The 27,394-nt window shown below is 47.1% G+C and overlaps 1 protein-coding gene across 1 annotated transcript; it reads left to right on the top strand.

Annotated features, from left to right (window-relative positions):
• Nucleotides 1-1,661: 1,661 nt before the first annotated feature.
• On the top strand, nucleotides 1,662-8,966 carry SERTAD4 (SERTA domain containing 4). Its single transcript, XM_049834000.1, has 4 exons — nucleotides 1,662-1,751; nucleotides 2,105-2,321; nucleotides 2,851-2,966; nucleotides 6,145-8,966. Exons 2-4 carry the CDS (start codon nucleotides 2,120-2,122, stop codon nucleotides 6,874-6,876), a joined length of 1,050 nt encoding a protein of 349 aa, XP_049689957.1. The 5' UTR covers nucleotides 1,662-1,751; nucleotides 2,105-2,119; the 3' UTR covers nucleotides 6,877-8,966.
• Nucleotides 8,967-27,394: the final 18,428 nt, after the last annotated feature.

Here is a 27,394-nt window from a genome sequence, read left to right on the forward strand (position 1 = left end):
CCTTCCTTCCTTCCTTTCTCTGCTTAAGCATAGAAAGACCTATTTGTGATGAAATACGGTAAAAAAAAAAAAAAATAAATACACAGTCGAAATCTCTGATTCTCATAAAAAAAAATCCACAAAGATATGCTGAATTCATTACGAGCAAAGAAATCCTGACTCTCCCAAAGCGGCAGCAAGTTTCTTCCAACCGTATTCTCTAAGGACAAACCCTGAGTGTTGACATCATGCCAATGTGAAAAGATTGATGTCTCCCTGTGAGTGATTCCTCAGTGCAGATTAACGAGAAGAGTCCACGGGTGCTTTCTAATGACGGCGTAACCTATTCAGCCACAAAATAGATGACTTTTTAGCGGGTTCTTGGGCCGCTTTTTGGCGCTGCTCTTAGGTCAGCAGATTGACCCACTTGTTGTTTGGACCAGTCTTTCCATGCGTCGGTACTCAGCCGGTAACAAAAGGTGCAGGGAATAAATAATATATAGTCTGTGTCAGGGATAACTTCCAATGGGCCAGTCTAGTGGCTTGCCGTTCCCCACATCGTTGTTCCTTTGCCCAGGAAAAGCAAGATGGCATTAACGGGCTACTGCCAGAAAACGGCTGAGGGCCATATGCGGTGCGTGATCACTAAATGGATTCTGAGGAAGGGGTTTAGGCACCCTTCAGTCTGATTGCGGCGAGGTCTGGTGGCCTTTACTGGGCCAAACTGCTCGGGGATTTCCCCTTCACCTCCCCTTTTCCGCCCCGGTGAGCAGCGTAGGGCAGACCCACGGCACGCGCGCGTGCGCGCATCTAACGAACAGGGAGCGCGTTTCTTCTTAATCGAGTAGCAGCCTTGTGCAGTCTTCCAGGATTTAAGAAAACAACTGGCAGATGTGAATGATTTATTTTTCCTCCCTCTTCTGCTGCGGTTTATTTTTTCCTCTTGTTAGCGAGCGCTCGGCCGCTAACACAAACAATTGCTGAAATTCCACCTGCCCACCTGCGGCCCCTCCTTCCCGCTGCTCGCTCGGGCCCTCGTCTTCCTCCGGGAGGGCTGCGCCGAGGGGAAACGACATCCCGCTTTCCTGGAGAGAGGAGGAGGAGGAGGAGGAGGAGGAGGAGGAAGGAGAGGGAGGGGCCGGGCCGGGCCTGGGCGCATTGTTCCGCGCTCCTCTGCCAAGAAGTAGGTGACTATGAACTCATCCCTTGCCCCTCGCAGAAAGTTTGCTCCCTCCCCTCCCCTCCCCTCCCCTGCCGCCTGCTGTCGCGGCAGGAGGCAGCTCGCAGCCTGGCGCTGGCCCTGGAGTCCCCGCTCCTGCTTAATATTCCGCCCGCTCCGCCGATGTTGTGCTTGGCTCCGGTGGGACTGCAACTCACGGCTTGAAACCGGAGCCAATTTTCTGTCTTAGTCTCGCAGTGTTTTGACTGGAGGCAGATCCAGTTCAGTCCGATCGGGGCTAGTGGAAACAACTACCTAAGTCTCTGCTGTCTGCTTCGTTCGGGAGGGAAGAGAGAAGAAAGGAACGCGATCCCGAACTGCTGGGCGCGCGCTCTCTCACACGCACACCCCACTGCGCACACACACACACACACACACACACACACAGACACACACACACACGCAGCGCACACACACACACACACACACACACGCACCGCAGGCACACGCGCGCACACACACACGCACACCGACTCGCACGCCCGCCGGTGCCGAGCGCGCCGTGCCAGCACCGCCGGGAGAGAATGGGAAGCGAGTGAGCGGATCCGTGCCGGTGTGTGAGCGCCGGCGGGGCCGGGGCCGGGGCCGGGGCCGAGGCCGGGACCGGGACCGGGGCGGCGGGAGCGGGGCCGGGGGGGCGGCGGTGGGGAGAGCGCGACAAACTCCCGCGGCCGGGGACCCCGCGCCCTTTGTGAGAGAGGGCTCCGGTCTTTTTCCTGCCGTAAGAAGGGGAAAAAAAAAAAAAAAAAAAAAAAAAAAGTGTGTCTGTGTGAGATATACGTGCGTGTGGTTTTTACATACGTGTATACGGAGGCATGACTGCCAAGGGGGCGCGGAACACCGCGGGGCCGGGGGGGTGTCAGGTGAAGGGGGTGCCGGGCGCTCACCGCGCTGCTTCGCTTCCAGGTGCCGGCGCCCGCGATGACCCTGGTGCTGCCCATGCAGCGGCTGGGCCGCCCCATCGCCGCCGACGGAGCCGCCGACCTCGCCGCCTACCGCGCCCTCTGGGAGCCGCCCTGCTGCGGCCGCCCCGGCCCCGGCCCCGGCCCCGGCCCCGCCGCCGCCGCCGCCGCCGCCGCCCCCCCGCCGCCGCCGCCGCCGGCCCCCGGGCCCCCCGCCGCAGGTAGGCACCGCGCCGATCCGCCGCGGCGGCGGCGGCGGGCGGGGGGACGGAGGTGTAGTCCGCGGAGGGGGGGCGCGGCGCGGCGGCGGGCCCGGGCGCGGCGGGCGGCGGGCGGCGGGCGGCGGGCGGGGGCTCTGCCCCTGCCCCTGCCCCGGGGCGAGCGCGGCGCGGCGGCGGGGCCGCAGGTGCGCGGGGCTCGGCGGGAACCGTCGGCCCCGGGTTGCGCCGGGTGCCGCGCTGGGGATAGGCGGCTGCCCGGCCGGCGGCCGGGAGCGAAAGTTTTCCCGAAGGCGAGCGGCCAGAGGACGGCACCGGCTCGCCGCGCTGCCTGTCCCGTCGGCCCTCGGCCGGGAGCGTCCGGCGAGTTAACGCGCGAGGCAGGTGAGGGTTTATTTCTGATGGCTGCGAATCTACGTGAAAATAACGCGGTGGAGTTCTCCCGTAGCGCGAAGGGAAATGAAAAGTATTTTGTTTGGAGAACCTCCGGCAAACCGCATGTCATTTGTCATATCTGATTTATTACCCACAGGATCACATTACAGGGGAATTTCAAATCCTGTAACAACATCCAAGATCACATACTTTAAAAGGAAATATGTGGAAGAGGAGGATTTTCATCCACCGCTCAGCAGCTGTACACATAAAGTATGTTTTCTAATAGTCATTATTTTTACTCCGAGTTTCAGATGCTTTAGTAACACTCGATTGACCCATTTCCACGAGGCTGAAATGCTCTGCTGAATTAAGAGAGTGATCCAGCTGTTTGCTCAGAAACAAATAGTTGTCACTTGTTCACATTTATTGTTTTATTGTCATCGAATTGCTTAAGAAGCAAAGGCGTTTCTTCATTTATAACAACTGTAAATGGAAACGCTGAGAATAACTTTTTTTCAGATTGGTTTGTTCTCAGCTAGTTTATGTCATGCCTACAGAAACAGCTCCATAGCAGCATTTGAACAGCAGAAACGAAGAACATAAATAAAAAGGGCCCATGATTCCCCCACTCATTCAAAACTTTTTCCAGGGAAGAAGACAGTAATAAGTTCCATGTACCCCAAATGGGTTACAGATCTGCTAGAAAAACACAATGACTTGGAAAGTGAGTACAAGCTCCTTCAGTATTTAATCCTGTTTATTAAAAAGCTCATAACTCCAAAAGAACAGGTTAGTAAATGAAAGATTTTTTTTTTTTTTTCTTTTTTTCTTATGAAAGCTGTCAGGGGAGGGATTAGAGCAAACATTTCCCAGGCCAGTGAATACATAAATGGAAATCTAACTTTTTTTTTTTTTTAATGAGAGATTTTAGGGTCTTGTTCATTAAGGACTCAGTCCTGTAAGGAACTGAACGCCTGGAGTGATGTGCTTAAGGATAGCTCATGCCTTGAGACACCATCCTTACCTTGCTGGGATCGTACCTGGCCCACGGTAGTCCAGTGCTACCCGTGTACTGTTGGCAGCAGAGAGGACACAATATAATCTGATTAAAGCACAGCTTATGGGAGGCAATAGTACCACGAGAGCCCCAGAGACAGAAAGCTAAAACAGATCAAGATGCAGAGCAAGTTTATATGTTATCTTTACCTGCATCGCAGCGGCAGGCTTCTGAGACGTGAGGGGAACCGAGTGCCTCATCCCTACAAGGTACGCTGGGCAGGAAGGTCTCCCCAGGGGGCTTCTGTTTCCCTGGATGGATTTCCACAGAGGAGAAGCGAGCAGTAACACCGAGCTCGCTTCCCAAGGACCTTAGAGTAGCTGAAGGAATTTTCGGCTACAAATAGTGTTGGCTGGAAATAAGTACCTGACGGGGAAGGTGAAAAACTGCCCCACCGTTAATTCCAGAAGGCGTCCAGTCTGCTGCCAGAGCAATGAATAAATAGCACCGAGGGTGTTGAAAAATGTGCTCTAGTTAGTGAGCGTGTCTCCCACATGTCACATCGGTCTCTGATTTCAGCCAGGTTTTTTCTTGGCTAGTTTGTTGGATTTTTGTATCAGTGATTATTTTCCTTGCAAAGAGGAGGAATAGTTACTCATCCTTTTTGAACAGCATAAAAACCGGTTGTAGAGGTACTGGTACGAGACCTGTCCCAGACATTGTTTTGTGCTGTTGTAGAGGTGTATCATGTCAGAAACCCTGGGTCACCGTTTTCTTCTGTTCAGCACGAACGTGTTTTCTACTTTGCAGCACTGAGCTCTGGGGGAGGGAGGATGCCCACCAGGTTTCTTCTAATATCTTACACTTTTTATACCTTTGCTGCCCGGTAAAGACAGAGTTATGTTCTGAGATTACTTGTCCTGTAGCGGGTATGACGGTAGGGCCCAGAGCCTCTCTCCAGAGGGCTGTTGGCAAACATTTGTAGTAGAAAGCCTTTGACAACTTGTTCCTACTGGTGGCCCTCCAGGACGTTATCTCCAGGAGGATCACAGTTCAAGGCTTACTGGTTTGCTCCAGGCTTTTATGGCTTCACTGACTATTGCTGCAGCAGGTATAAAGGATGCAAATTAACCTATAGGCTTAATACAATTTAAAATGAGTCATTTATTATAGAAAATTACTCCCTCTAACAAAGAAGACCTTCAGCTGTGAACTCACATGAAAACACAGCCAATTTTTCTTTTTACGAGGCACTGTGCTGCTTCTAAGCCCTGCAGACAGGACCAGGCTGTGGAAAGAGCTAGAGGGCTGAGGAGAGCTGAATGGATGTGAAAAGCAGCTGTGCTTTAAGCTCTTTCAGTCTTCATAGCTACGACTTCCACTCTGCAAAAATGCTGTAACCATGTGGGAAAGGGAAGAATGATCAAGCCACAGATGGGGGGGATTTAGAGCAGTCTCCCTTTGTGCTGTGCTGCTCTCCTCCTACGCAAACCAAATTCTTACTAAAAATGAAAATTAGTTAATAGTGCTTACAGTAGCATGTATTGCCCCCTCTCTTATTTTGATTCCCAGGGTAGTGATTACAGCGCAGAATCCGGGGCCTCCCGGGGGCAGTAACCTGCTCATGCTGCCAGTGCTGAGAAAGGGAGTCCTGGAAGGACCATGGAAGGGAGAACAAATCTGTGGGCGTCGAGCCAGGATTTCTGCAAATCCCTATCCTCTCTTCGTTTCCTGACCTTGTCCCTGCCTATCTGCGTTCCCACCGGTCCTGTAGAGCGCAGGGTGTAGTATGCAGGCCAACAGCTGCTCTCCAGATGCTGTGATGCTTTGAGATGGGTTTCTCCCTGCCTCCCTCCCTGCATGCGCTTTTGTACACAACGGCAGTATAAGGGAGCTTGGCAAATGGAGACCTCCTTGCTGGAGGGCCTCTTCCACTGGCAGTGGATGAAATGCTCCGACACTTGCTGCGTGAGGCGATGGCTGCTGGCTGCGTCTTGCAAACCTTGAGGCTGCGGGAGGGGACCTTCGCTTGGCTTCAGAGCTTTGTAGAAGCCCCACAGGGGGTGGTGGAATCGGGTCCATTCACATCAAAAAGCCCCCAGCCATCACTGGAGCGAAACTGCACAACAATTTTATGTTCTAACCCCAAATGCAAATAAAGAGCCAGATGTGCGCATCTGGATTTTACTCTCCCATCCTGGATTCGTGCCCTGCGATTGCCTCTGTGGTGTAATGCTCAGCTACTTGCCTCCTAAACCTGGGTGAATGCTGTGGCCAAGAAAAAGCCCAGCTACATGGGTGTGCAAAATGAAAAAACGGTTTTAGGCACCTCAGAAAGAGAAGGAGAAAAGTAGTGGCACGGGGGGAATACTTGGCTTCATTTTCTTTCTCCTTGCCTGGAACAAAACCGGTTGCCTTCAGTTCCATATCTTCTGTCTTTTGCATTTTCAGACAATCTCTGTGTTTGAGGAGCGGGCCCATATTCTTTACATGTCTTTGGAAAAGCTGAAATTCATTGATGATCCTGAAGTCTACCTGCGGAGATCTGTCCTCATCAACAATCTAATGAAGAGAATCCATGGAGAAATCATCATGCAGAACAACTGGTGCTTCTCCACCTGCTCCTTCAGTGGCACCTCACCACAAGAATGGTTTGTGCCTCAGGACTGTCCATATAGAAAACGCCTTCGGATGGCAAAGGAGGAGTACGAGAAGCTCCACACGTGCTGCTTCTATCAAGAGTGTGGCAGTCACTATTTAAATCTACCCTACTCTGTTACTGCTAGTACAGAAAATACTTCCTCCTCCTCCTCCCCCATTTCTTTGCCAAGCTGTTCCCAGCAGGGAGTTTATGACATTGGCAGTGCCCCATCTTACAGGAGTGATGACCAGATACCTGCTAATGAAATATTCATCACTAATGCCAGGTCTCACAGTAATCAGGAAAAGGCAAAATTTAATGACGAGAAAGGAGGTAATGAACCTGAGCGAGAGAGCATCGCCCTAAACTGTGAACCTGTAAGAGGCACCCATGCTCTTGAATGTAAAGGCAAGTTTTATGACTATTTTGAGACTGGATGTAATGACAAGAGCAATGTAAGTGAATCTTGGAAAAAATCCTTAAGGAAGAAGGAATCTTTACCAAGTAATAAAATGTGCTGCAGCAAAGGAAGTAAAATATGAGGCATCTTTCTTGCTCTGTTGAAGCATGCGCAGCATGTTTGTTTGTCTATCAAATTTTTATTTTGAATGGATTTTTTATAGTTTTCTACAAATGATACAATCATGCCACAAACATTACGTGTAGTTTTAAGTGACTGGAGTGCAGATTGCGTAAAGCGTCTCTATGATCTGCATCAGCGGGCTATTTATAAATATGGAGACTTCATAAAGAACGCAGTTGCGTTACTGCTTAGCACTATAGTCTCTACAGCTATGGTGTGGCTTTCGTTACTGAAAATACCAATCAGCCAGATGGGGAAAACATATCGTTTTATATATCCCCACCCCCAAGAAGTCTGCCATTAATTAAGAAGAACCTCCATTATGTTTACCAAGGAATTAGAAGTCTGGTAAACAAATTTTTGCTACCAGCAAGGGTGATATGCTCCTTGTAACTCAGTATTTGTTCTGACAAAGGACTGTCTTCATGGACTGGGAATAAACCATCCTTACATTTCGTACTGATACTCTTGAATTCCTGGATTCAGCATCTTGTTCAACTGACAAAATAGGACATAGCATAAAGAAATAACCTGTTTATGGGATCTTAATCAGAAACACAACATGCAGCTCAAGTACTTGCGTGTTTTCACCTTGGCTGTAATAACTAATGAGGCTTGTTGTTATACAGGGCAGGTTTTTTTTTGGTGCCTTACTTTTTGTCTTAATTTTTGCCAGCGTGAAAATTAAGTATAAATCAGTGATACAGCAGGGATTTAACCTAAACAGATAAAAAAAACCAACCCACCCACAGGGTGGATCAAATTATTAGAAACCTTTAACCTTTGAAGTACTGAGTTCAACTTCCTATTCAAACATCTCTGTTCTTCCTTTTTGATGCTCAATTGCTTTTTGATTTGCCATCCTTAGGAAGGGATTTAAGAAACAATAGAGAGATGTCTCTTGTAAACAAGCATTCGATGCTTGAGTGTTTCTATGGCAACTGTCTGTTGCTGGGGCTCTTTTTTTTCCTTCTTCGTATAATGAAGTTCATGAACCAGTGGCATGTTTTATACTTTATTCTGTTTCGCATAATTTTTCTCTTTTAGATTGCAAAAGCATGCGGGAGTTTTCTATGACTTTTGCTGTTGATTTAAAAAAGACAAGAAAAGAAAGCAAAAAGCACAATGTTAATCAATAATGTGGCGATAAACATGATTTTATCTGAATGAATGTAAGGGGTTTAATTTTAAAAAAGAACATTTTGGAGAAATGAGCTGAGATTTCAGTGGCTAAGGACAACATTTATTCATCCCTAGGTAGACTGTTTGCAAAAGTGTTCTGTTTAAAATGCCGAGAGGACATTAGTCAGGGTTGGCCTAAGAGTATTATGAGTCTTAGATCCACCAAATTAATTAGTTCCCACAGTCCCTGTAACAACTGGCAGGGTGTGCTCGGCAAAATAGCCACCTCCAAGCCACGGCTGACTCATAATAGCTGCCTGTTCCCACAGCATCAAGCGCTCAAGCGACATCTTCTCTGCTTGGTTCTTGTCCAAAGGGTGAAATTCACCCCTGTGCTGAGGGAGCGGCCAGCTCAGCGCAGGGCACGAGGGTCCCCGGCAGCACACCGCTCCGGGCTGCCCCCGATTTGGTGCTGGAGTCAGCCGGGTCTCTGGGTCAAAGAACTCCTGCTCTGGGTTTCATGGGTTCAGCCTGAGTCCTCCTGGGCCACGGTTATTTTGGGTAGTGTGCGCACCCCACAGTCATGTTTGCGAACTGGACAGTTTTCGTGACTAAGCCGAGTGGTCATGGGAAAAAGCTCCCCCCCAGCCAAAAGAGAATAGGATGTAAATCAATGATAACCTTTATGCAGTCAGGTGAGTTGGAACTGATAAGTTTGTAAGGGTTATCATTGTGAAGAACAACAAATAAAGAGAGTGTAAGTCCCATCTGATTTCTCCAAGACAGAAGCTTTTTTTATTAATAATAATAATATTAAATATAGATCTCATTCATACAGTGTATGAGTAGGATCATCATTTAGACATTTGTCCACAAGGACCAATTTTTTTAAAAACCTGATTTTTCTTGTGTTATACCCAGATAGTCTAGTAATGTCTGCTCTTTTCCAATATTTGATAAACACTTGATGTTTTAAGCTTAAATATTAGATGCTTGTATACTAATGTGTTGTTGTAGTAAAGTGAAATTTCCTTGATATATATTTATTAAAATGACCAAAATTCATTTTATTTTTACATTTCCAATGGCTACTGGGTCCTTTCCCCCATGTTCCCCTCCCTCACCCAAGGAAATGCTATTTAATCAAACTGTTCCCTGCTGAAGAGGTTACGCTGCAGTTGACTGTGCACCTCAAGCCGAGTCCAAGATGGAGCTCAGCCTTCACAGGGTTTCAGGAGCCTTTACGACAGTCTGAAGGTGCACTGTGAAGCAGCAAACTTCTCTGCAGACTTGCATGTATGGCCAAGGAAAACGCCTGGCCAAATGCTGCCCAAACCACAAATCAGGTAACACTTTGGGGGGGGGGCTGAAAGCTTTTTGACCCTAAGGGGCTCCTTGGTCTTCCAGAGCAAGCCTGCATATATAACCCATTGCAGTCTCCTGAGTTGAATTTGTACTGGCTGAAGTGATAGATCAGCAGAACTCTCTGTCTACTCAGGCCTCTCTAACAGCTTCTTTAGTTCCAGGGACACCTAGAAATTAACCTGTTACAGCTCTGGACAGTCTTGCTGAGTGTCATCCGGGTCAGTAAGGGGCGAAATGTCATCTAATGAAGGTTGGCCTAAGGATAAGTGGTCTTTTATGCCTTTCTCTGGACCCTGCCTCACAAAAAAAATGGCAAATACTGAAAGTAGATGTATTGGACTCAGGAGTCCACTGAGTTATCCGCTTTGCTACAAAAGAGACAGAGGTATTTCATGTTAGAAAAGGCAGTTGGAAACACCCTTGTCCAATTGCCAGAAATGCAATAGACCTTGATAGGATTTCCAACCTGGGCTAGGCTGAATGGATTTCACGGTTTAAATTTGGTTTGATTTATGGCATGTGAAGAGTGCAAACCTGATAGGCCTTTTCCCCGTTGCGTGCTCCAGTACTAAGGACATTTTGCTAGTATCACAAATTTTCAAGAAATAGTTCTTTTCCAAGATTAATGCCTTTCATCCGTATGTCCCACGCATAACTGCTAAATGAATGCTCCTGAACTTGATCCTGGCCTAAACTGAGCAGTAGAGCTGCTCTCTGTGGAGACTGTTTTACTCTCTATCATAAGATACTTTGCTCCTAGAGTGTAAAACTATAAAGTACTGTGCCTTTCAGCAGACTAATAATGGTACTTCAATAAAACATGGAAAACAGCAACAGAAAAAGATGTTTCTGTTGTCAGATCTATTTTACTGTCACTAAGAGCTGAAGTGTCATTTTATCTTCAGGATTGCTTTCCACCAGGTAATACATTTCCCTTGGAAATGCGTAGTTCATTTGAGTTGAAAAAATTATGTTCCTTTTTCAAAATGTGACATAATATCATTGTGCTTCATATATACTTAATACTTTTGGTAAAATTTTATATTTTTACTGGATTAGCTAATCTGTTGAAACAGCTTAACACAGTTACTTAAGCATCACCAGCACTCATAGCCTCAGCTGGCACCGATTTGCAATGCCAGCGTAGCAGCTGGCTCCACAGAGAAAACAAATGCAGGCTGAGCCGCAGAGATGAAGTGCTTCTTTCAGCCCTGAAGATGTTACACCCCAAAGCAAAGTTGTGGTAAAGAGACTTTTTTTCATGTTTCATCTTCCTGTGCGGCCTCCATCCTCCTTTTACACCTCTCATCTACCAACTGTCCTTTCGCCGAAGACCAGGACGCGCCACGGGGGCGGTACGTGGGCTGCCACCACTCTTTGGGTTTGTGCAGGGGAGGTGAGGAGCTGGTTCAGAGGTGCAGCGTGATCTAAAGGGGAATTTAAACAAACTAACCAGCGTGCAGTGTGTCTCGGCTGCTTCGTGGCCCTTCTGGAGGCCCGTGCCAGTTGCAACCCACCCAGCTAAATGGCCTTTCCAGCTGCCGCTAGCTCAGATTGCTGCAATGGTAGTGATCTGGTGATGAAAGGGCTATGGCCGAAGCAGACGTGAAGGTGATTTCTAGCCCGTATTCGACTCCTGCCCTTTCATTGCCTTCTTGAGATAAAGGCTATAGCCAGAGGTATAGCAAATGCAATTCCTGCTTACTCATGCCAGGAACCTTGATAAAAGAAGTTTCTTAAGTTTTATCACAAAAAGAGCCAGTCAGTCACATCAGAGAAAGGTTTAAACTGCCGTGGGGTAAAGGATTTCATCTGGCATTTTATTCAGTGAATGAACTCTCACACAGAAGCCTCCCAGAGGGACCTAACCTTTTTCATTGCCTGTCCCTTGCTTTGCAACCTCGAAGAAAGGGGCTGCCCTGGCTTTCTGGAGGTAACCTTTTGGGCTCCTCAGTGCTGGTATGAGTTTTTCTGCAGCTGCACAAAGCACTCCAGAGGCTTTTCCTGGCAGGGTGTGCAGAGCCTGCTGAAAGATCGCAGCCAGGGAAGCGCTGCAAAGGATCTTGCTGGAAATGTTAGGAGATGTGAATCTTCCACAAGGCATCCCATGTAACAGCCAAGCTGCTCAGTCACGACGGCTTGGAATACACAGTAATTTCCTGTGTTTTTTCAATCTCACTTTAACTTCTCTGACAGATGGGGAAAGATGACTAAACCGAGGGAGTTTACAAAAGTTCGTCTTGTGGTGTTTGCAAACTGTCTCTGTGAGGTCCATTTTTTCTAATGTAAACACAGCCGTGGCAGGGTGCCGAGTGCCTTTGCAGCAGCTAATCCTGCTCAGTTTAAGGCTGCTAATGCGAGGTGTACCCGGTCAGCTGGGTCTGCACTGGGGAACTGAACGCAAACCAGCCCTGGGGCTGAGGGGTGTTCGGGTGAGACCTTCACTCCTCGTGGCTCTCCACAGAGAGCACGAAGCAAAGCAGCTGTGGCTGTTAAGACCAGACTGAATTTACCATTTGGGGTCAGTGGCTTTCTATGTCAGGGGGCCTGGGGTCAGGTGTGGAAGGTTAGATTAAACTCCAGGGGAGTAATCATGTGAAAACAGTTGCATTGGGGGCTGCAGTTGGCCTGTTGTTGCTCTCCCTAGTCTTTAATTCATAGCAAGGAAGCGAGCGCACCTTAGGTGAGGTAGAGTTTCAGTTCCTCGGTTTTGCAGAAGTGGTGCAGACTGCAAGGTATGCAAAGCTTTCTCACCAGATCCAGCTGGGAGGCCGGGTAGGCAAGTACGTTAACTTCTTTTAATCTCTGTTGCTCAAGTCCCCTGGCGGAGGAGTGCAGGGAGTGTGAGGAGAAGTCACAGATGGGTGGTCTGTGTACACTCAGAAGTATGCGTGATGAACAAAAAAAAACCCCAAACCCAGCAAAAACCCCAAAACAGGGAGATATTGAATTTGAAAAATAACTTCTCTTCCATGGCTAGTAATTCTTCTCAATTAATACAGCATCATTCTCCAATTTACTGCAGAGAGCATCTAATGTGTCATATTGGGACTGTAGAAAGGAGATAAATGGTCTGTCTGCTCAAGGTCAGTCCGTGTAGTGCTACCTCCTTCAGTGGTACTTTCCCCGTGGAATACCCCGCCAGGCTCGCCTTTCCGTACCGTGGGCTGTGGCTGCCTCCTGAAACAACTAAAGGCTCTGGCCATTGCGAAGGAGGGTGGTGTGGTGGCAGCAGTTGATGGCTGTGCCTCCTCCGTAAGAAACTGGCCCATAACTGTCACAGCTGCGTGTCTTCAGCAAGTGCAGAGGGACCCCACGACATCGCTTCCACTGTCCCCTCACCACCCTCTATTTCTGATACAGCATTTTCACTTGGTAACTGTGACTGCTGTCAAATGCTTTCTGACCATTTGCAGGCTGATGTTTCAGAGACTTTTTGCAGCCAGGTGATGAGCGATCAGTCTCTCGGCTGGCATGAGGTGGAGCTGTGCCATTGATTTTTGGAGAAGTTGTGCCTGGTCGTATCAGCTGATGACCCACACCTTTGGTTATTGTTGGTTTTGTCTTTCCCCCTGCCTCATTCTCTTAATCAGAAAAGTTTCAAAGGGCAATCCTTCTCCTCCACCCCATGCAGTGTGGGATCAGCTAATCCATATTTACCCCTTTAGTTAGGGAGAGTCTCTGCCAGTGGGAGTAGAGTCAAGAAGCAGATTATTTTCAAATCAGGTTTTATTCCCTGACTCCAAAATAATTGCTGTCTCTCTGTATATGTGTAAAATCTATGCTCTATTCCTTCATCAACCCTAAAAACCCTTGTAAATTTTTTTTTTTCCTCTCCATCCATTGCTCTTTCAGGGTGAAATCCTCTGTACTTACTTCTGTGAGTAGGCCTCACTTACCAGCCACATCCTCTTAGCCATACAGCTGCCATGGGGCCATTTATTCCTTTGAATACAGCAGTGTGGTTTTGGCTCAAAACGCAATTGCCCTTTATATTACAAATCATCAGACACTGCACATACGTTAAGTGTTGCTACCCCGTAAGTGTAATGTACTTTCAATGTTATGTTTTCCTCAAATTTATCTTCTGTGAGTCTCAACAAGTATGACCAAAGCGACCTACGTTTCTCAATTTCTATTGATATTATTATTATTATCCTGAAAATACAGTTTGACTAATTTTTAAATCTTGAGCAGCCTACATTTTACCAGTGGAGGCTGAATACATATTGTTCCTTCTTTGACCCCTTCCTCTGCGTGACAGATTGGATTCTGGTTTACCAGCAGACTAAATAGTGTAATAGTGGCAAATTTCATTTTGTGTTTGCTATGAGAAGTAAGGTGCGTTAACGCAATCCTGAAATGTACCTTCATTGCAGAATTGTTCCAATACTGAAACTTTAAAATAACCTGTATAGTCATCACGGTCATGAAGAAAATCTTAAAAATATGAGTAGGGCATAAGCCACTGTCAGATCATTTTCGTTATTCTGCCTGAAGGTTGAGACAAGGATTTTTACTGTATGAATTTATCCACCCATTGAAAGCGCCTATTTGCTAATTCTGAGGCTTAAAGATGACAGTGTAATGTCAGCTTTTGAGGTATTTCACTAGTGACCATTATAAATAAGGCATTCAGCTAACAAGCTTGCCCCACATTCCCAGTGGTCTTCTGAGCCTCTCAAGCTGCTGGTGGCCCCCAGTAGTCCCTTTCCAGCTGCCAAAGCTCCTTTTTCCCTTTTAATATTTCCATGTGCTATCAATAAAATATCTTTCTAGGCTCTAGAAACACAGGAACAAGACAAACTCTCTTTTAACTGAATATCAGCATAAATAATAGAAAGGCAACCAGGCCGATAGTTTTATTCTTTTAATTTTGAATATATGAAACCTTTTTTATTATTATTATTTGGAAAGTTAATTTTCATTTAAATAATGCAACCACAGCATTTTCTGGCTGTCATGAATCTGACACCCGCGCACTAAAAATCCTTCATGATCACATAGCACTACCCTGGTGGGTGCCAAAATCAGAATCTCGGCAGAGCCTCTGAGGTTTGACTGGATGTTTTCCCACACTGCCTCATTTTTCCCCTTTGCTCAGAAGTGCTGAGAAGATGCATGTGGAGGGGGAGGGGACCCAAGAGAAAAATGTAAATCATGGCAACCTGACTGTCAAGAGGGTATCACTTTTTAATTCCTAGCTCATGTTCCCAGCGGCAGTAGAGCTGCAATATTAAATTGTTTTACCTCTCAGCTTGGTTTACAGGTGCCGGAAGAGATGCAGCCCCAGCCCCTCAAGCACAGAGGTAAGGGACCTTGCAGCAGAAAGCTCGCCTAGAGGTTTTGTTCCCCTTTGATAGGTCGAGCTGGAGCTCATTGCTGGAGCAGCTGGGAAGAAATAATTAGCATAACAAAGAGCTATAGTATAGTATTGCATTGTGCATTTTGAGCCTTCAGATACCTTGACACATTCAGTTGCATGTTACCTAAATCTGAATTCCAGGTAGAACTGAAAAAAACACAAAATAAAATGAAAATAAATAGATCCTCCCACCTTTAAAGTTGAAATAATTTGAATACTCTAATTGCAAATATAGAAATCCCCAGTGTTTTGAGCATAGCCACGCTGCAAGTGCATTCATCTAAAACCAGGTGCCAGTGGCCATCGGTGTGGCTGCCGGCACGTGTGGCAAAGGAGCACAGTTCTCCACGGCTGGCAGAAGGGTCCAAGGGGGACGTGGGGTGCATGGGGCACGTGGTCTTGGGCCAGCGGAGAGGAGATGGATGGCCCCAGCCTCCCTGGCAGCTGCTTTCTGCCCCTCTTGGCCCAGAGGTGGAAGGGCCATGCATGGGCAGTGGGTTAACAAGGAGAAGGCTGTGGGTGCAGGCACTTTGTATTTTGCTCTGTTTTCATCATTAGCAAATGGAAAAGCCGCACTGTGGGGGCATTGGCAATTTGTACTGGTTTAGTTGCACAAGAGGTTATGAACTCTGTGAAATGCTTCTTTCCCTGCCCGGGTGCCTTCTCCTGGGCGATCCCTGGCATGGTGCGCTCCTCTCCCACCTCACCCACAACAAAGCTGCCCCACACGTCTGCTCCTGCCCCACAGCTGAGGCTGGACAGAGCCTGCTACGGCCTGTGGTGTTTGCAAAACCTGTGCTCTCTTCCCTGGCTTGTGTGAAATAAGCTGCTTTGTGCTGCTTATGTGTGCTATGCCCACCTGCAGCCTGGCTGCCCACTCACTGCAGCATACTTCTCTCTTCCCTTTTTCCCCCTTTTGTCTCGTTTTTGGCTGAGGAAAATTACCCACCCCAGGAGTTAGAAGAAATGCAGAGAATGAAGTAAAAGGAGCAAAAATATCCCAGGGAAGGTTTTTCAAAGCTGATCCTCCCCTGGGTCCAATGTCTGTCAGACGTGCTTGCAGCACGCAGCTGCATCATGCTGTCAGAAAAAGGGATTTAGAATCTAACCCGCATATGCAACTCTTTCTCTTGCTCCCTTGGATTGAGAGTCCCTGGCAGGGCAGGAAAGTAAATCCCAGCTTAGGAGGGCGGCTCTGTCAGCCCTGCAGGCAGTCTGTATTGCAGCAGGGAGCTGTGTAAGCTCTGTCATCCATGGTGGTGGTGATTTCTGCAAAACCTGAATATATTTCACCTAGATATTTGTATTCAGCACAACCTCATCAAGCAGGGAGATGCAAGTTGAGCAAAGAGCACGGAAGATCCTACTGCTCCGTCCTGGTGGTGCATGGGATAGGAAGGCTGCTGAGCCTCTAACAGAGATAACCTGGGGGAAGAGCCAGAGGTAGGCTTTGAGGAAGGAAAAACCCAGGGCATTACCATAACACTTTGTTTCTTAAATGGTTGTGGTAGTTTTAAGAAGCCATAACTTTCAAACAGTTGCTAAAAGCACAAATGCTGTTTAGGCTTTATGCCTCTGATAGTTATAACAAAATTTATCAGAGAAACATATTTGTCAAAACTAATGAGACTTTTTACATTTAAAACACACTGACATTGTGTTGCACTTTCCTTCTACAAGTAATGTCTAAAATAGGAGTTGTAGCTGAGATTCGTGAGGAAAAATTACATAGATCTATTCTTTTGTTTACTTTGTGCACTTGACAGCCCCTGAACACAGTCAGGTTCTCTGCTTTGCCTGTACGGTCTGTCAGTCAGTTTTCTGACATTTGTTTGAGCCTTTCACATAGCAGTGGAGAAGGTGGAACTGGTTTTTATAAGGAAAATATGTCCATGAAAACACAAAGGGTGTCGATGGAATCAGCAGTAGGGAGTGTCATTGGGTGATGCTTTACATTCATTTTTTTCCAGGGGGGGGATGTGGAAAATTTAAACAGACTTTTTACAGCAGAGAATGCTTCTTTGCAGCCTGAGAGCATAAAACACCACACGGGAGCACTGATGAAATTTTAAAAAGCAAGAGCTGAAAGAACAAGAATCTTGGGTAAGCTCCCTGCAGGTTTGGGAGTGTGGGGCAGTGCCAGCCCACAGTGCTTTAATCCTGTCCTCACAGTGCACAGCTACAGACCCTGAGTCAGTCTCCTCTGTGCACAGCAAACGTGGTTCGCCCCATGTGTGAAAAATATCTTTCTTAGGATCTGCAATGGTGCTTACTCTGGGTCTTGTGGAGGCACCATCAGGTCTGTTCTCTCTGAGCCTGTTTCTACCATGGCTTCAGAAAATGGGTTGTTCCTTTCTATAACAATGATATGGCTTCATCAACCATAGCCACTGCCAGTGTCCATTTTCTACAGCTCACACTACTTACATGGAAAAATAGGCTCTACTACTTCTCTCATCCTCATTGCACTCTTTCATAAGAATTATGGTAAATTTAAGCAAAGCATGCCAGACTTAGAAGAGGACAGGCACATAATCTACTCTGGTACACCTCCAGTGAGATCAGTAACCTGGCATGGGGACAAACCCCTGGGCAAGGCTCGTCAGAGAAGATCTGCTGGGCACATACCATAGCAGGACACCCATGGAGTCGTTATTTTCTCCTCCTCACGGATCTGGACTGAGGAAACAGAAATCAGGCAGGATTGAGAAGTTTTTGGGGTCAGTGAGAGCAGCTGGCTGCAGCGCTTTAAACCCTTGATGCTTGCCAGACCCACTGTACTTCCTTTGGGCTGAAAGTATACTGCAGAGGCCTGTAAGACATAACCTTCCCTGAGAAACAGGAGAAGATTAGGAAGATCATAGAGCTCTGTGTGTGGACTATCCGTAGGTATATCTGTATGCATCTTCTGACACCTACAAGGAATGGCAAATATTTGGAACTGTTTGGTGACAGCCAACTCTGCACGATATGAAGGACCTGCATGCCCCAGCCCTCTGTGTGGCTAAGTACTCTTCTCTGACTGTCTGCTTGTCCTTGCATTTGTCCTGGGTCCTGACTTACCTGGGACATGCAGATTCTGCTTAAAAGATCTGCTGATGTTTGAGACATACTGGGAAGAAACAGCTGCCTTATGGCTGTCATATGCTTGCCTGGAGAAGCACTGCAGTTTTGCTAAGGCTCCCAGAAGCGTGGCTACACAGCACCCAAAGGTGCTCCTACAGGAAGATGCATCTTGGGTGCAGCGCTCCACTGTAGGTGACCCCATGGGTCTGCCCTCCTGTCCCTGCTCTGTTCCTCCTGAAGGATGCTCAGAGGCTGTTGAAGGGACATGACCACATCACCTCCTGTGCCTTTGAACGTGGGAAACTGGAGGTGATTTGGTGGTGTCTGAACTACAACCTTAACACCTTTTCTTTTTTTTTTCTCTTTGCATCAACACTGCTTTGACTCAAATTCTTTCAAACTCCACATTGTTGGACAAGAACTGCTGCCAGACCCTGTGCTTTGAAGCAGAAGAGAAACACCTCCATAATTTCCCTAGCCAGTGCCAGAATATGGAGGAAGTCTGCCATGGTGCATGCCCTGATCCTGCTTTGGGGAATCACTTAGAGCTGTTCCTGTTTTGACAGAGCTCATTTACCTCTCCCTAACTGCTGTAATCTCTTAAGAGTGCAATTCAGATTGTTAATATGAGTACCTTCATAAAGAATTTCCATATGCAAATTCCCAGTCTGAACTTTGCTACGACAAAGTCTGTGTTGCTGGAATATATTTCTCTGCACCCACAATCATCTTTTTTTATCTTCTGTGCGCCATACCCTCCGCTACCTGCTCCGAGCTGCTTTCCGCAAGCTGGAAGTTGTGAGTGTGAGTCTAATTTCACCCTTCAGTAAGCAGGGAATTCAGAAAATTTAGAAGTGCTGGGATCAACACCAGGCGCTCGCATTTGTGATAGCTCTTGGAGTTAAAACCGTGTGTGTAGCCATGTAGCTGCTAGCTGTCGTTTTCTCTGAATGGGAACCTGAAACCTCTTCGAAGTCGGCTGCCTGCAGGCAGGGGAAGGCTGTTCGAAGTGCCGGAGGGAGGCTGGGCGTAGCTTGTTGGAGGACACGCACATGTGTGTGCACATTCACTGGGCTGTTTCCTGGAGCCCTGGCCTTGTTCTGTCTTGTCTCTGGGCTCTTTAAAGCAAGGGTCATTAGGACTGTTCGCTCTGGCATTTGTTCATCCCACATCCTTCTCTGTATTAGACAATGTCTACCTTACAATGTTTGATCCTGATCCAGGAGAAAATATTCCATTAACGTGACTTGAAGAGAGGAACGTATTTTTCCCGGCCTCAGTCTGTGAAGTTAGTTGCAGTGTGCTGCTTTGTACATTACGACCATATCAAACTTCCTTTTCATCGGCACCAGCTGCAGCACTTTACGCCTAAACTCAGGATGCAGAGTAAAAAACCTAGGGATGCAAGTCAGAGCAGGAACTGACCTGAAGCCATCCACATGGTCTCAGGTCAAGTCTGCATCTATCTCCTGTCGTACTAAGCTGTCAAAAACAATTATGTCAAGAAAGCCTTTCTTGTATCTTTACATCTCATTAATTGGTGGGTCCTGCTCTCTGTCATGATGGCACCTCATGGAGAGTCAAAAGCGGGAGCAGGAAATGACATGATGAGTCAAACCACAGAAATTCAATGTCATCTGTCCAAAGAAAGAGTAGATTGTTTTAATGGAGGTTGGAAAGGGCATAGCATACATGGAAGTATGCTATTTACTCTCTGCTGATCTTGATCACGGGAAATGATGGCAAACAGAAAAATAGATGTGAATTTACGAAGTGACGTAAGGGCAGAAAACTGCAACCTGAAGACACCAGTGGGAAAGAGGACTATTTAAGATGGCTCTTGGCTATAGAATGGACTGACGTGAAATTAAATATCAGTTAAATATCAGCAAGATCTGCTTGAGTATGGGACAGCCTACAGAAAGAAACTGGGATAGCCTTTGCCTGAGCCACTCAAAACTAGCCTGAACAAGGTGCTGGGAGACATACACTACAGAGAACAACTCTGCAGAGGGCTGCAATGACCTAATAGTTCTTTCCCACCTTTAATCTCTGTGATCCTGCAGTTAATCATCACATATTCATTGTGAAATCCCTGCTCAGACCATTTGTTAAGCCTCTATGTAACTAATGAAACTTTATATTCTCTATAAGAGGACAAACCTAGGAGTTTTAATCCAAAATTACACCAGCCAGTGGGCTTGGCGCCATGATTTTGCAGGCAGAAATTTGGATCCAGGTCCAAACTTTGTATCTACCATGGGCAGATCTGAAATGCAGCTTCTTTGTTTCTGCCTTGTGCCTCTGTAGAAGCTGCTGCCAAGAGATAGAGTGAATCAAAACCAGGTTCTTTTCCAGAGAAGTGACAGCAACTAGCAATTACAAATAGCTTTGGACCTTTTGAATGTAAGGGCATGAATGGAGGCTGTTTTTTCCTTACACTATTTTTCCCTTGCATCCTCCCCCACCATTTCTTTACAAGTGCAGAGGTTGGGACTTGGGTGCGATGAAGACAGAGGGGGCCAGAAGAGAGTCCAGACCATATGTATGATAAAGCTGCCTTCCCGTAGCTACAGGAAGCACTTCCTCTGGTTTGTGAGCTGCAAAACATCGAGGTGGCAGGGGCAGCTATGATGCAAAAATTTGGTTTTGTCACTCTGAAAGATGATTAGAGATCTGTTAACAACACCCCGGCACTATGTAGGCTTGCACAGCAATTACTCCTGCAATTACTTCTGCATTACCCTGCTGGTTGTAAACTTTAAGTATCCCAGAAATAATATTGAGTTTTGGGCTGATGGGTTGCCAAGCAATGAACAGTCAGATGAGCTGTAGCCTGTTGCTCTTCCTCAGTTGTGGAGCAGGTGCAAAGGAAAGCAAACAGCACTAGCGTCCCCTCCCCGATCAAAGGCTCGTTGCTGGATGTTGTCTGTAAATGGGAGAATGTGGTGATGGCAAAAGGGCCACCACCAGTGGACTGGAAGGACACAGAGAGGGGAGAGAAATGTGCTGTAACTGGGTCATGAACTGAAATATATTTCCCTGAAATGTGCTGCCTCCCTCCTCTGACTCCAGTTAATAGACAAGTAGCTTCTCATTAGTTTCCATTTCCCTCCTTTATTTCACCACCAGTTTCACATCACTCTTCCTTTGTTTTTCTTTAAGCTGGTCTTTTCCCTGGTGGTGCTTTTCCATACATATGGGCTAGTCCATTTACAGCTGCAGAAGCAGAGAGGTCTTCCCTGTCCTTACCTTAACCACAACTTTCTGAACATTTTTATTAATAATTCCGCTTTCCTTGCCGCATTGCCAGAGGGTCCTGACAAACAAATTGGGTAACTCTGACTTCCCTTGCAAACTTAGTATTCCATGCTCACTACATGCAGCACAGATAAAAGAAGTCAGGTTTTTTGCATAAAAGTTGATATTTTTTTTCTGTGCTTCCTGCAGTGAATATGACAGGATATAGTTCAAGAATGCACTAATGTCTTGATGATTTTTTGCATCCAGATTATGCACATTAGTAACATGAGCAGTTCCTGGGTATGAATAGATGAGCTTCTCATGGGATTTTTCGCTGTGTCAAGCATGGGAAGCAGGTGAAGCTGGAGGAACTGGAAGGAAGTAGTTTTGCTTACAAAGACTGTCATTCTGAGTTTGAATGGGTTGTTTTTTTCACCCAGAAACTTCTTCATGATTGGAAGTTTGCAAGTGGGTTTTGTATGTGAGTTCATTTTCTTCCCAATGTTGCTTTTGGGCTGCAAAGGGGACGCTTGGAGGAGCTGAGGCAGTTGGGAGACAGTGCAATGCTGGTAATACTGCCCATACTCCCAAGCTCCTGACTTGTTGCTGGTGGCTTCAGGAGGAAGAAGAAGCAGTTGGTTATCCACAGACTGCTTCAGGAAAGGCACTGCATATCATTCTGCAGCTTCTGCTGAAAAAAGGCTAGAAAGAAGTTCTGCAAAAGAAGAAGAAGAAAAAAAAGTATAGCTTTGCCTTACCCAGACTTAATGATGGCCCAGAACACTTACTGGGGAGGCCAGACGACCCATAAAAAAACCACAATTCAGTTATGCCTGGGAATAGAGTAAACTGAGATCAGCAATAAAGCAGCTTTTATACAAGTTGGGAGGATGCTGTAACATGCCAGGGTATTTTGCTAGTACTGCCTTTTCGGGGCTGTGTTATGGCAAGTTACATTTTGCATGGGCTATGTCCAGAGATGATCTTCCTTTTGCATTTCTTCTTTTTCCATTAATAAATTTTCTGCTGCATTCAGCCACAGAGCAGAGGCAATTTATGTGCTTGCCCGGCATTCTTAAGCAGTGGAGTTGGAAGTCAGGCTAAAGGAGTCCTAGGTAGAAGGGGCGGAGGAGTGCATTAGCATAGTAGTGCTGTATCTGCCAGCAGACACACTGGTTACCAAAAGTTATAAGCTAAAAGCCACCCTAATATTTTGTACTAGCTTTCTTAGTGGCCCCCAAAAGGGATGACTTTTCACTATCTTTCCAGTTGTGTTGCGGATTACTGATCTGTGCCTTTCCTGATTTCTTTCATGATCCTTCCCTTCAGCGGACTTTTCCTGGACTGCTTCAGGAAAGATCCTGTCCTACTTAAGAACACTGTCTCGGGGCAGGAGGCAGGGATAGCCTTGCCCTTGCACATAACTAACTTCCAAACCCACAAATTCAACCTCATGATGAGCATGTGTTGAAGTGGGTCTCTGTGCCCAGGGCAATCCTCAGATAATGGCTCAATTCATCAGGAAGCATCATGAGCACCAGGTCTGGACTATGGTGTCAGGGTAACTCTGCTCCCTTCTTGTCCTCCTCTCTCTTCTTTCTCTCCTGTGGTTGGTACAATTTACGATTGCAGTGGGTTGATCGTGGCCAGCTGCCAGACGCCCAGCCAGCCATGCTCTCGCTCTCCCCCCTCAACAGGTCAGGGGGAGAAAATAAGATGAAGAAAAGCTCATGGGTCAAGATAAAGACAGGGAGATCACTTACCAATTACTTTTATGGGCAAAGCAGTCTCGACTTGGGGAAAATTAATTTATAACCAATTAAAATGGATTGGATAGTGAGGAAAAAAAAGACTAAACAGCACCTTCCCTCACTCCTTTTTTTCAGGCACAACTTCACTCCCAACTCCTCTACCTCTTCCCCCTAGAGTGGTGCAGGGGATGGGAAATGGGGGTTGCGGTCAGTCCGTAACAGTTCCTCTCTGCCTCTCCTTCCTCCTCATGCTGTTTTCCCTGCTCCAGAGTGGGTCCTCTCCATGAGATGCAGTCCTTCATGAACTTCTCCACCATGGTCTGTCCACGGGCTGCAGGGGCACACCCTGCTCCACAGTGGTCCTCTCCAGGGGAATCTGCTTCAGCGCCTGCAGCACCTCCTTCTCTGACCTGGGTGTCTGCAGGGCTCTTTCTCACATTTTTCCTCACAGGCTTTCCCTGAGGTGCTCACCCGTGGCTGCGGGGCTCAGCTGTGCCCTGCGCTGGGTCGGTTGGAGCCGGCTGGAACCAGCCCTGTCCGGTATGGGGCAGCCCCAGCCTCTCCTCACAGAGGCTGCTCCTGCAGCCCTCCCTGCCAGCACCTTGCCACAGACACCCAGTCCTTTCTGAGGGGCTGCAGTCAAGTTTTTGCTCTCTGTAACCAGCAGTGATGTGTTGGGGGTGCCTGGGGCTGCCAGGGGCTGCCAGCGGCTGCCTCCAGTGCGTGCTGCCGAGGGAGCTGTGGTCGGAGACACCAAGCATGGCGTGTGGGCATGCACCAGGGCAGACGCTGCCAAGCAGGGCTTGTGGCGGAGGCAGCCAGAGGTATGGTAACAGGGTGTCTCTGGTGGAGGGAGAGGGATGTTTGAGGGGGATAGCAGTGGGCCATCGGCAACCCGAATCCCGCAGCTGCGGCTCCTTCGTGGTGCGGGCGCTGCTGCGCGGGGCGCACCGAGGTGTGGACGCGTGAGTGCGCAGCGTGTGCTATGCCATGGCAAAATTATCGACTCGGCCTCAGAGTGCTTCCGTCCTGAATTTTTTTTTTTTGCCTTTTAAGGCTTTATTACAGACTGGGGACGTTTTTCACTTGTGTGCATGGCCAGGGTCAGAAATCTTCTTCCTTTAGAAGTCACAACTTGCCACCAAGTAAGTCCCTCTCTGACACTCGCTGTTGGTCAAGCGTTGCCCACGCTGTTGCACCCCAGGGAAGAGTGATGCTTATCGAGGATTTCTCAGAGCTGAGAGGAAAGAGGTGAGGGTGGTTTTCTACCAGGCTGAAAAGATGGCAGCAAGAGAGAAGCTCTTGAACAGGAGAAGTATTTCAGGGTAAGGCAGGGAGGAGGCATGTGTGGCTGGAACAAGGCTGGGGCTGAGGCTTTTTGGATTTCCTGAAGCTGTGGGATGTGGGAAGCACCGTGGGTGACAGACTTGGACAGAGGTGAGGAAACGGCCCGGCAAGCGGTGGGCACTGGCCCAGGAGGAGTGTTGGCCGCCCTTCTGCAGGAAGTGGTCCTCCCCTGCGCTGGGCAGTCACGAGCGAGGTGTGCTTCAGCTACCAGCTCCAGCAAAGCTAGCACCAAACTCTGCTGGCTTTGCAGGGCCAGTCCCATCATTCCCGCACAGTGGGGCCCTGGCAGTCTCCCGTTTGCAGCCCAGTGCAACCTGGCCCACAGAGCTGGGGGCTCTCAGCCTCCTGCCAGCGAGTCCTCGGGGGCTGCGCAGCCCGGCGTTGGCGTGCACACCCAGGCAATGCTGCTTTCACAGCTGCAGGAACCAAAATCACTAACTCTTTGCCAGCATGTCTTCTGACTGTCTTTTATGTAAGAAACACAGAGCTTTAGCTCTTTCCTTTCTAATCAAGGATTCATCAAGACAACTGCAGTTGAGCATGGTTTAAAGTAACATGCTAATATGGGCTCCTGTTGAAGTTTTAGTTTTGCAGATGGTTGCATTTTGTAACATACCAGCATGAACCAAACTCCTAGATCCAAATACCTCCCAGCTTTTAGATCTGACTCCTATATGTTCAGAACACTTCCACTTAATCATTAATAAACCAGAATATTAAATGGCTTCAAAGTGTGGCCATAAGCTAGAGATTTTGTCGGTGAGGTTTAACCTTTGCAGTTTCAGAGCCAAAGCTTTGCATAAAGGAGAAATTCTGGGGTAAATGTAAATAACACACAGGTCTGGAGGATTAGCTGTCTCTTGTCCAGAAATGCCACACCTTGTAATTAAAGAAGAGGCTGTTAGTATGCGACACAGGAATGCAGAGGGTGTGGACTATCTCAGATTTACAGGCTATCAAGCTTATGAAAGAGTCTAAATGCTGTTTAGTGTTGCAAAGATGGTAAGACCTTTGTTCAGCATTGCCCCAAAAATCTGGCAAGCCTCTGATGGGAAAACACTTTGCAAGTAAGATCTTGCTAGAAGGAGAATCTGTAGGGAAAATTCAGTAGGGAAACTCCAGTAGCTTCTGAAATGACTGCTTTTCTTCATGCACTGCAACAGGATAATGGTGTATAGGCTGAATGTCAATGTGTGTGTGCAAGTAGCCTACTGTGAACTGGAAAGTTTGACTGAATATTTTAATTTAACTTTACAAGTACCCATTAAAATAAAAGTACATGAGTGAACTTTAGTGCCAAAATAAGTGCAACGAAAGCATTTCAGTATGTGAAAAACAGTGTCTGTGATGAAGATCTGAACGTAAGCACAGGGCTGAGGAAGTAATTTTGGTCGTGTCCTTTCCAGTGAGTTGCTATACCTCAGGATATTTATAGCTTTGTAGAATAATGAATATTAACACTTGTCAACTCACATCCAAAGTGTCATGTTAAAAAAGGGATTTGAACTCTAGAGATTAATGCAGTGAAAATTATGACAACATTTGGCTCAATGAAAGAAAAGCTTTGAGTTAACCATAAAAGGCTCAAAATGGAAAACCTTTTGCTTTGTTTGGGGGTGTGGGGTTTTTTTGTGCCAGACCACCATGATGACTCTCTTCCATGCCATTGTGTCCACATCTCGGATCTGGGTAAGGCTGCCTCCAGGACTCTTCTACAGGTCAGTTGTAATACCTGTCACTAATCTAGTGAGTTTTATAGTGGGTTTGGTACTCATGAATAGGCTGGAGAAGAGAATCAAATGCACTAACAGGGTACTAGAAAATAATCAGAGACCCACTCTTGCACAGCCGTGCTCATTAGAAGTTTGCACCAGGTCTTCTGCAATGAAGGCAAACTAAAGACACTTGATTGCCTGGTGAATATGCTGTCTTTTTCATTCTTTTGCACAGCAAAAGTTTCACTTTTCTGAAAGAAGCGCAGAAATCCCCTCCTCTCAGGGCAATTGGACTTCTAATGGGATAAAGAAACATTAACTACAGTGCTCTGACTGAAGGGGGAAGAAGCTGATTCAAATATCTGGAGTCTGGAGAGCACCATTATAATTCAAAGTTTGACCTCCAGTTGGATGGTGTTTCCCTTCCATGCTAGGACTGGATTTGGTTGTGTCATTACAGACACACCATTGTGAGGCCAGATTTTGCCCAGCTGCTACACGGGTACACAAAGAGCTGAGAAAGCTGCAGGGAGCCTCTTCGTTGTGTGCTCCTGGACAGCAGCCAACCTACCATCAAAGGTTGCTCATTCCTTGAAAAAGCAGAGGGCTTGCTCCATCCCCCAGCAATGCCATGACTGAAAGGTGTCCGAAGAGAGATGGGAAGGGTATTCCCAGTGTCCCAGTTTGTGGGACAGAGTGTACAAGGTGGACTGGAGAGGGAAATCTGCAGTGACAGAGAAGATAAGCAATGCCCGAATGGGAGGGTGCAGAAACCCATCTCTCAGGGACAAGATGTAAGGCATGGTAGAACTTTTAATGGGTGAGCTGTCATCAAATTTATAGTAATCTTTAGCTGTGCATTTCAGTATGCCTCTGACTGATTTCTGCATGCATTTGCAAAAACTCCTGAAACTCGTCTATAAGCTGGCCTGCCTCTGACCAGCACAATTCTTTGTGTGTTTGTTAGTTTGCATCAAATACAGCCTAATTCTTATGTAAAAATTCCATGGGAAAATCCAGGAATGACTGCATAACTGATTTGGTATGGCACTGGGCTTTAATTGTTTTCAGATTTCAGTTTTCAAGGCCAAGAAACCAAAACCCTAAATAATGTTTCATTTCTATCCCTTTGCAAACTGAGTCTCTGTGGAATGCACAACTGTAGCACTCGGCGCTGTATATAGAAAAGCACTTTCAGTGTCCTGCAGATGTCTGCTCAGTAGCTTCCATATGGCAAATTACTTGTTATTGGACCAGACTCTGCTCATGCTTGTGCAATTCTGTTGCAGTTGGCGAGGAGGTAAGACAATCACAGCTCTATCTGGCCCGTTGGGTCAAATAAACTCTCTGCACACTTGAGTAGGGGTTTCAAGCTCTATAATGTTGCTGGAACAGTTTCCAGGCCTCACGCTGGTGCAGCCCCACCTTTCAAAGCACTTGAAAGGCTTACAGGTTTTGTAGTAGGTTAAGAGTTGTCTGCCACCTGCGTGCTGGGGTAGGGTG

This window comes from Accipiter gentilis, chromosome 30 (genome assembly GCF_929443795.1).
Source record: "Accipiter gentilis chromosome 30, bAccGen1.1, whole genome shotgun sequence".
Lineage (NCBI taxonomy): Eukaryota > Metazoa > Chordata > Aves > Accipitriformes > Accipitridae > Astur > Astur gentilis.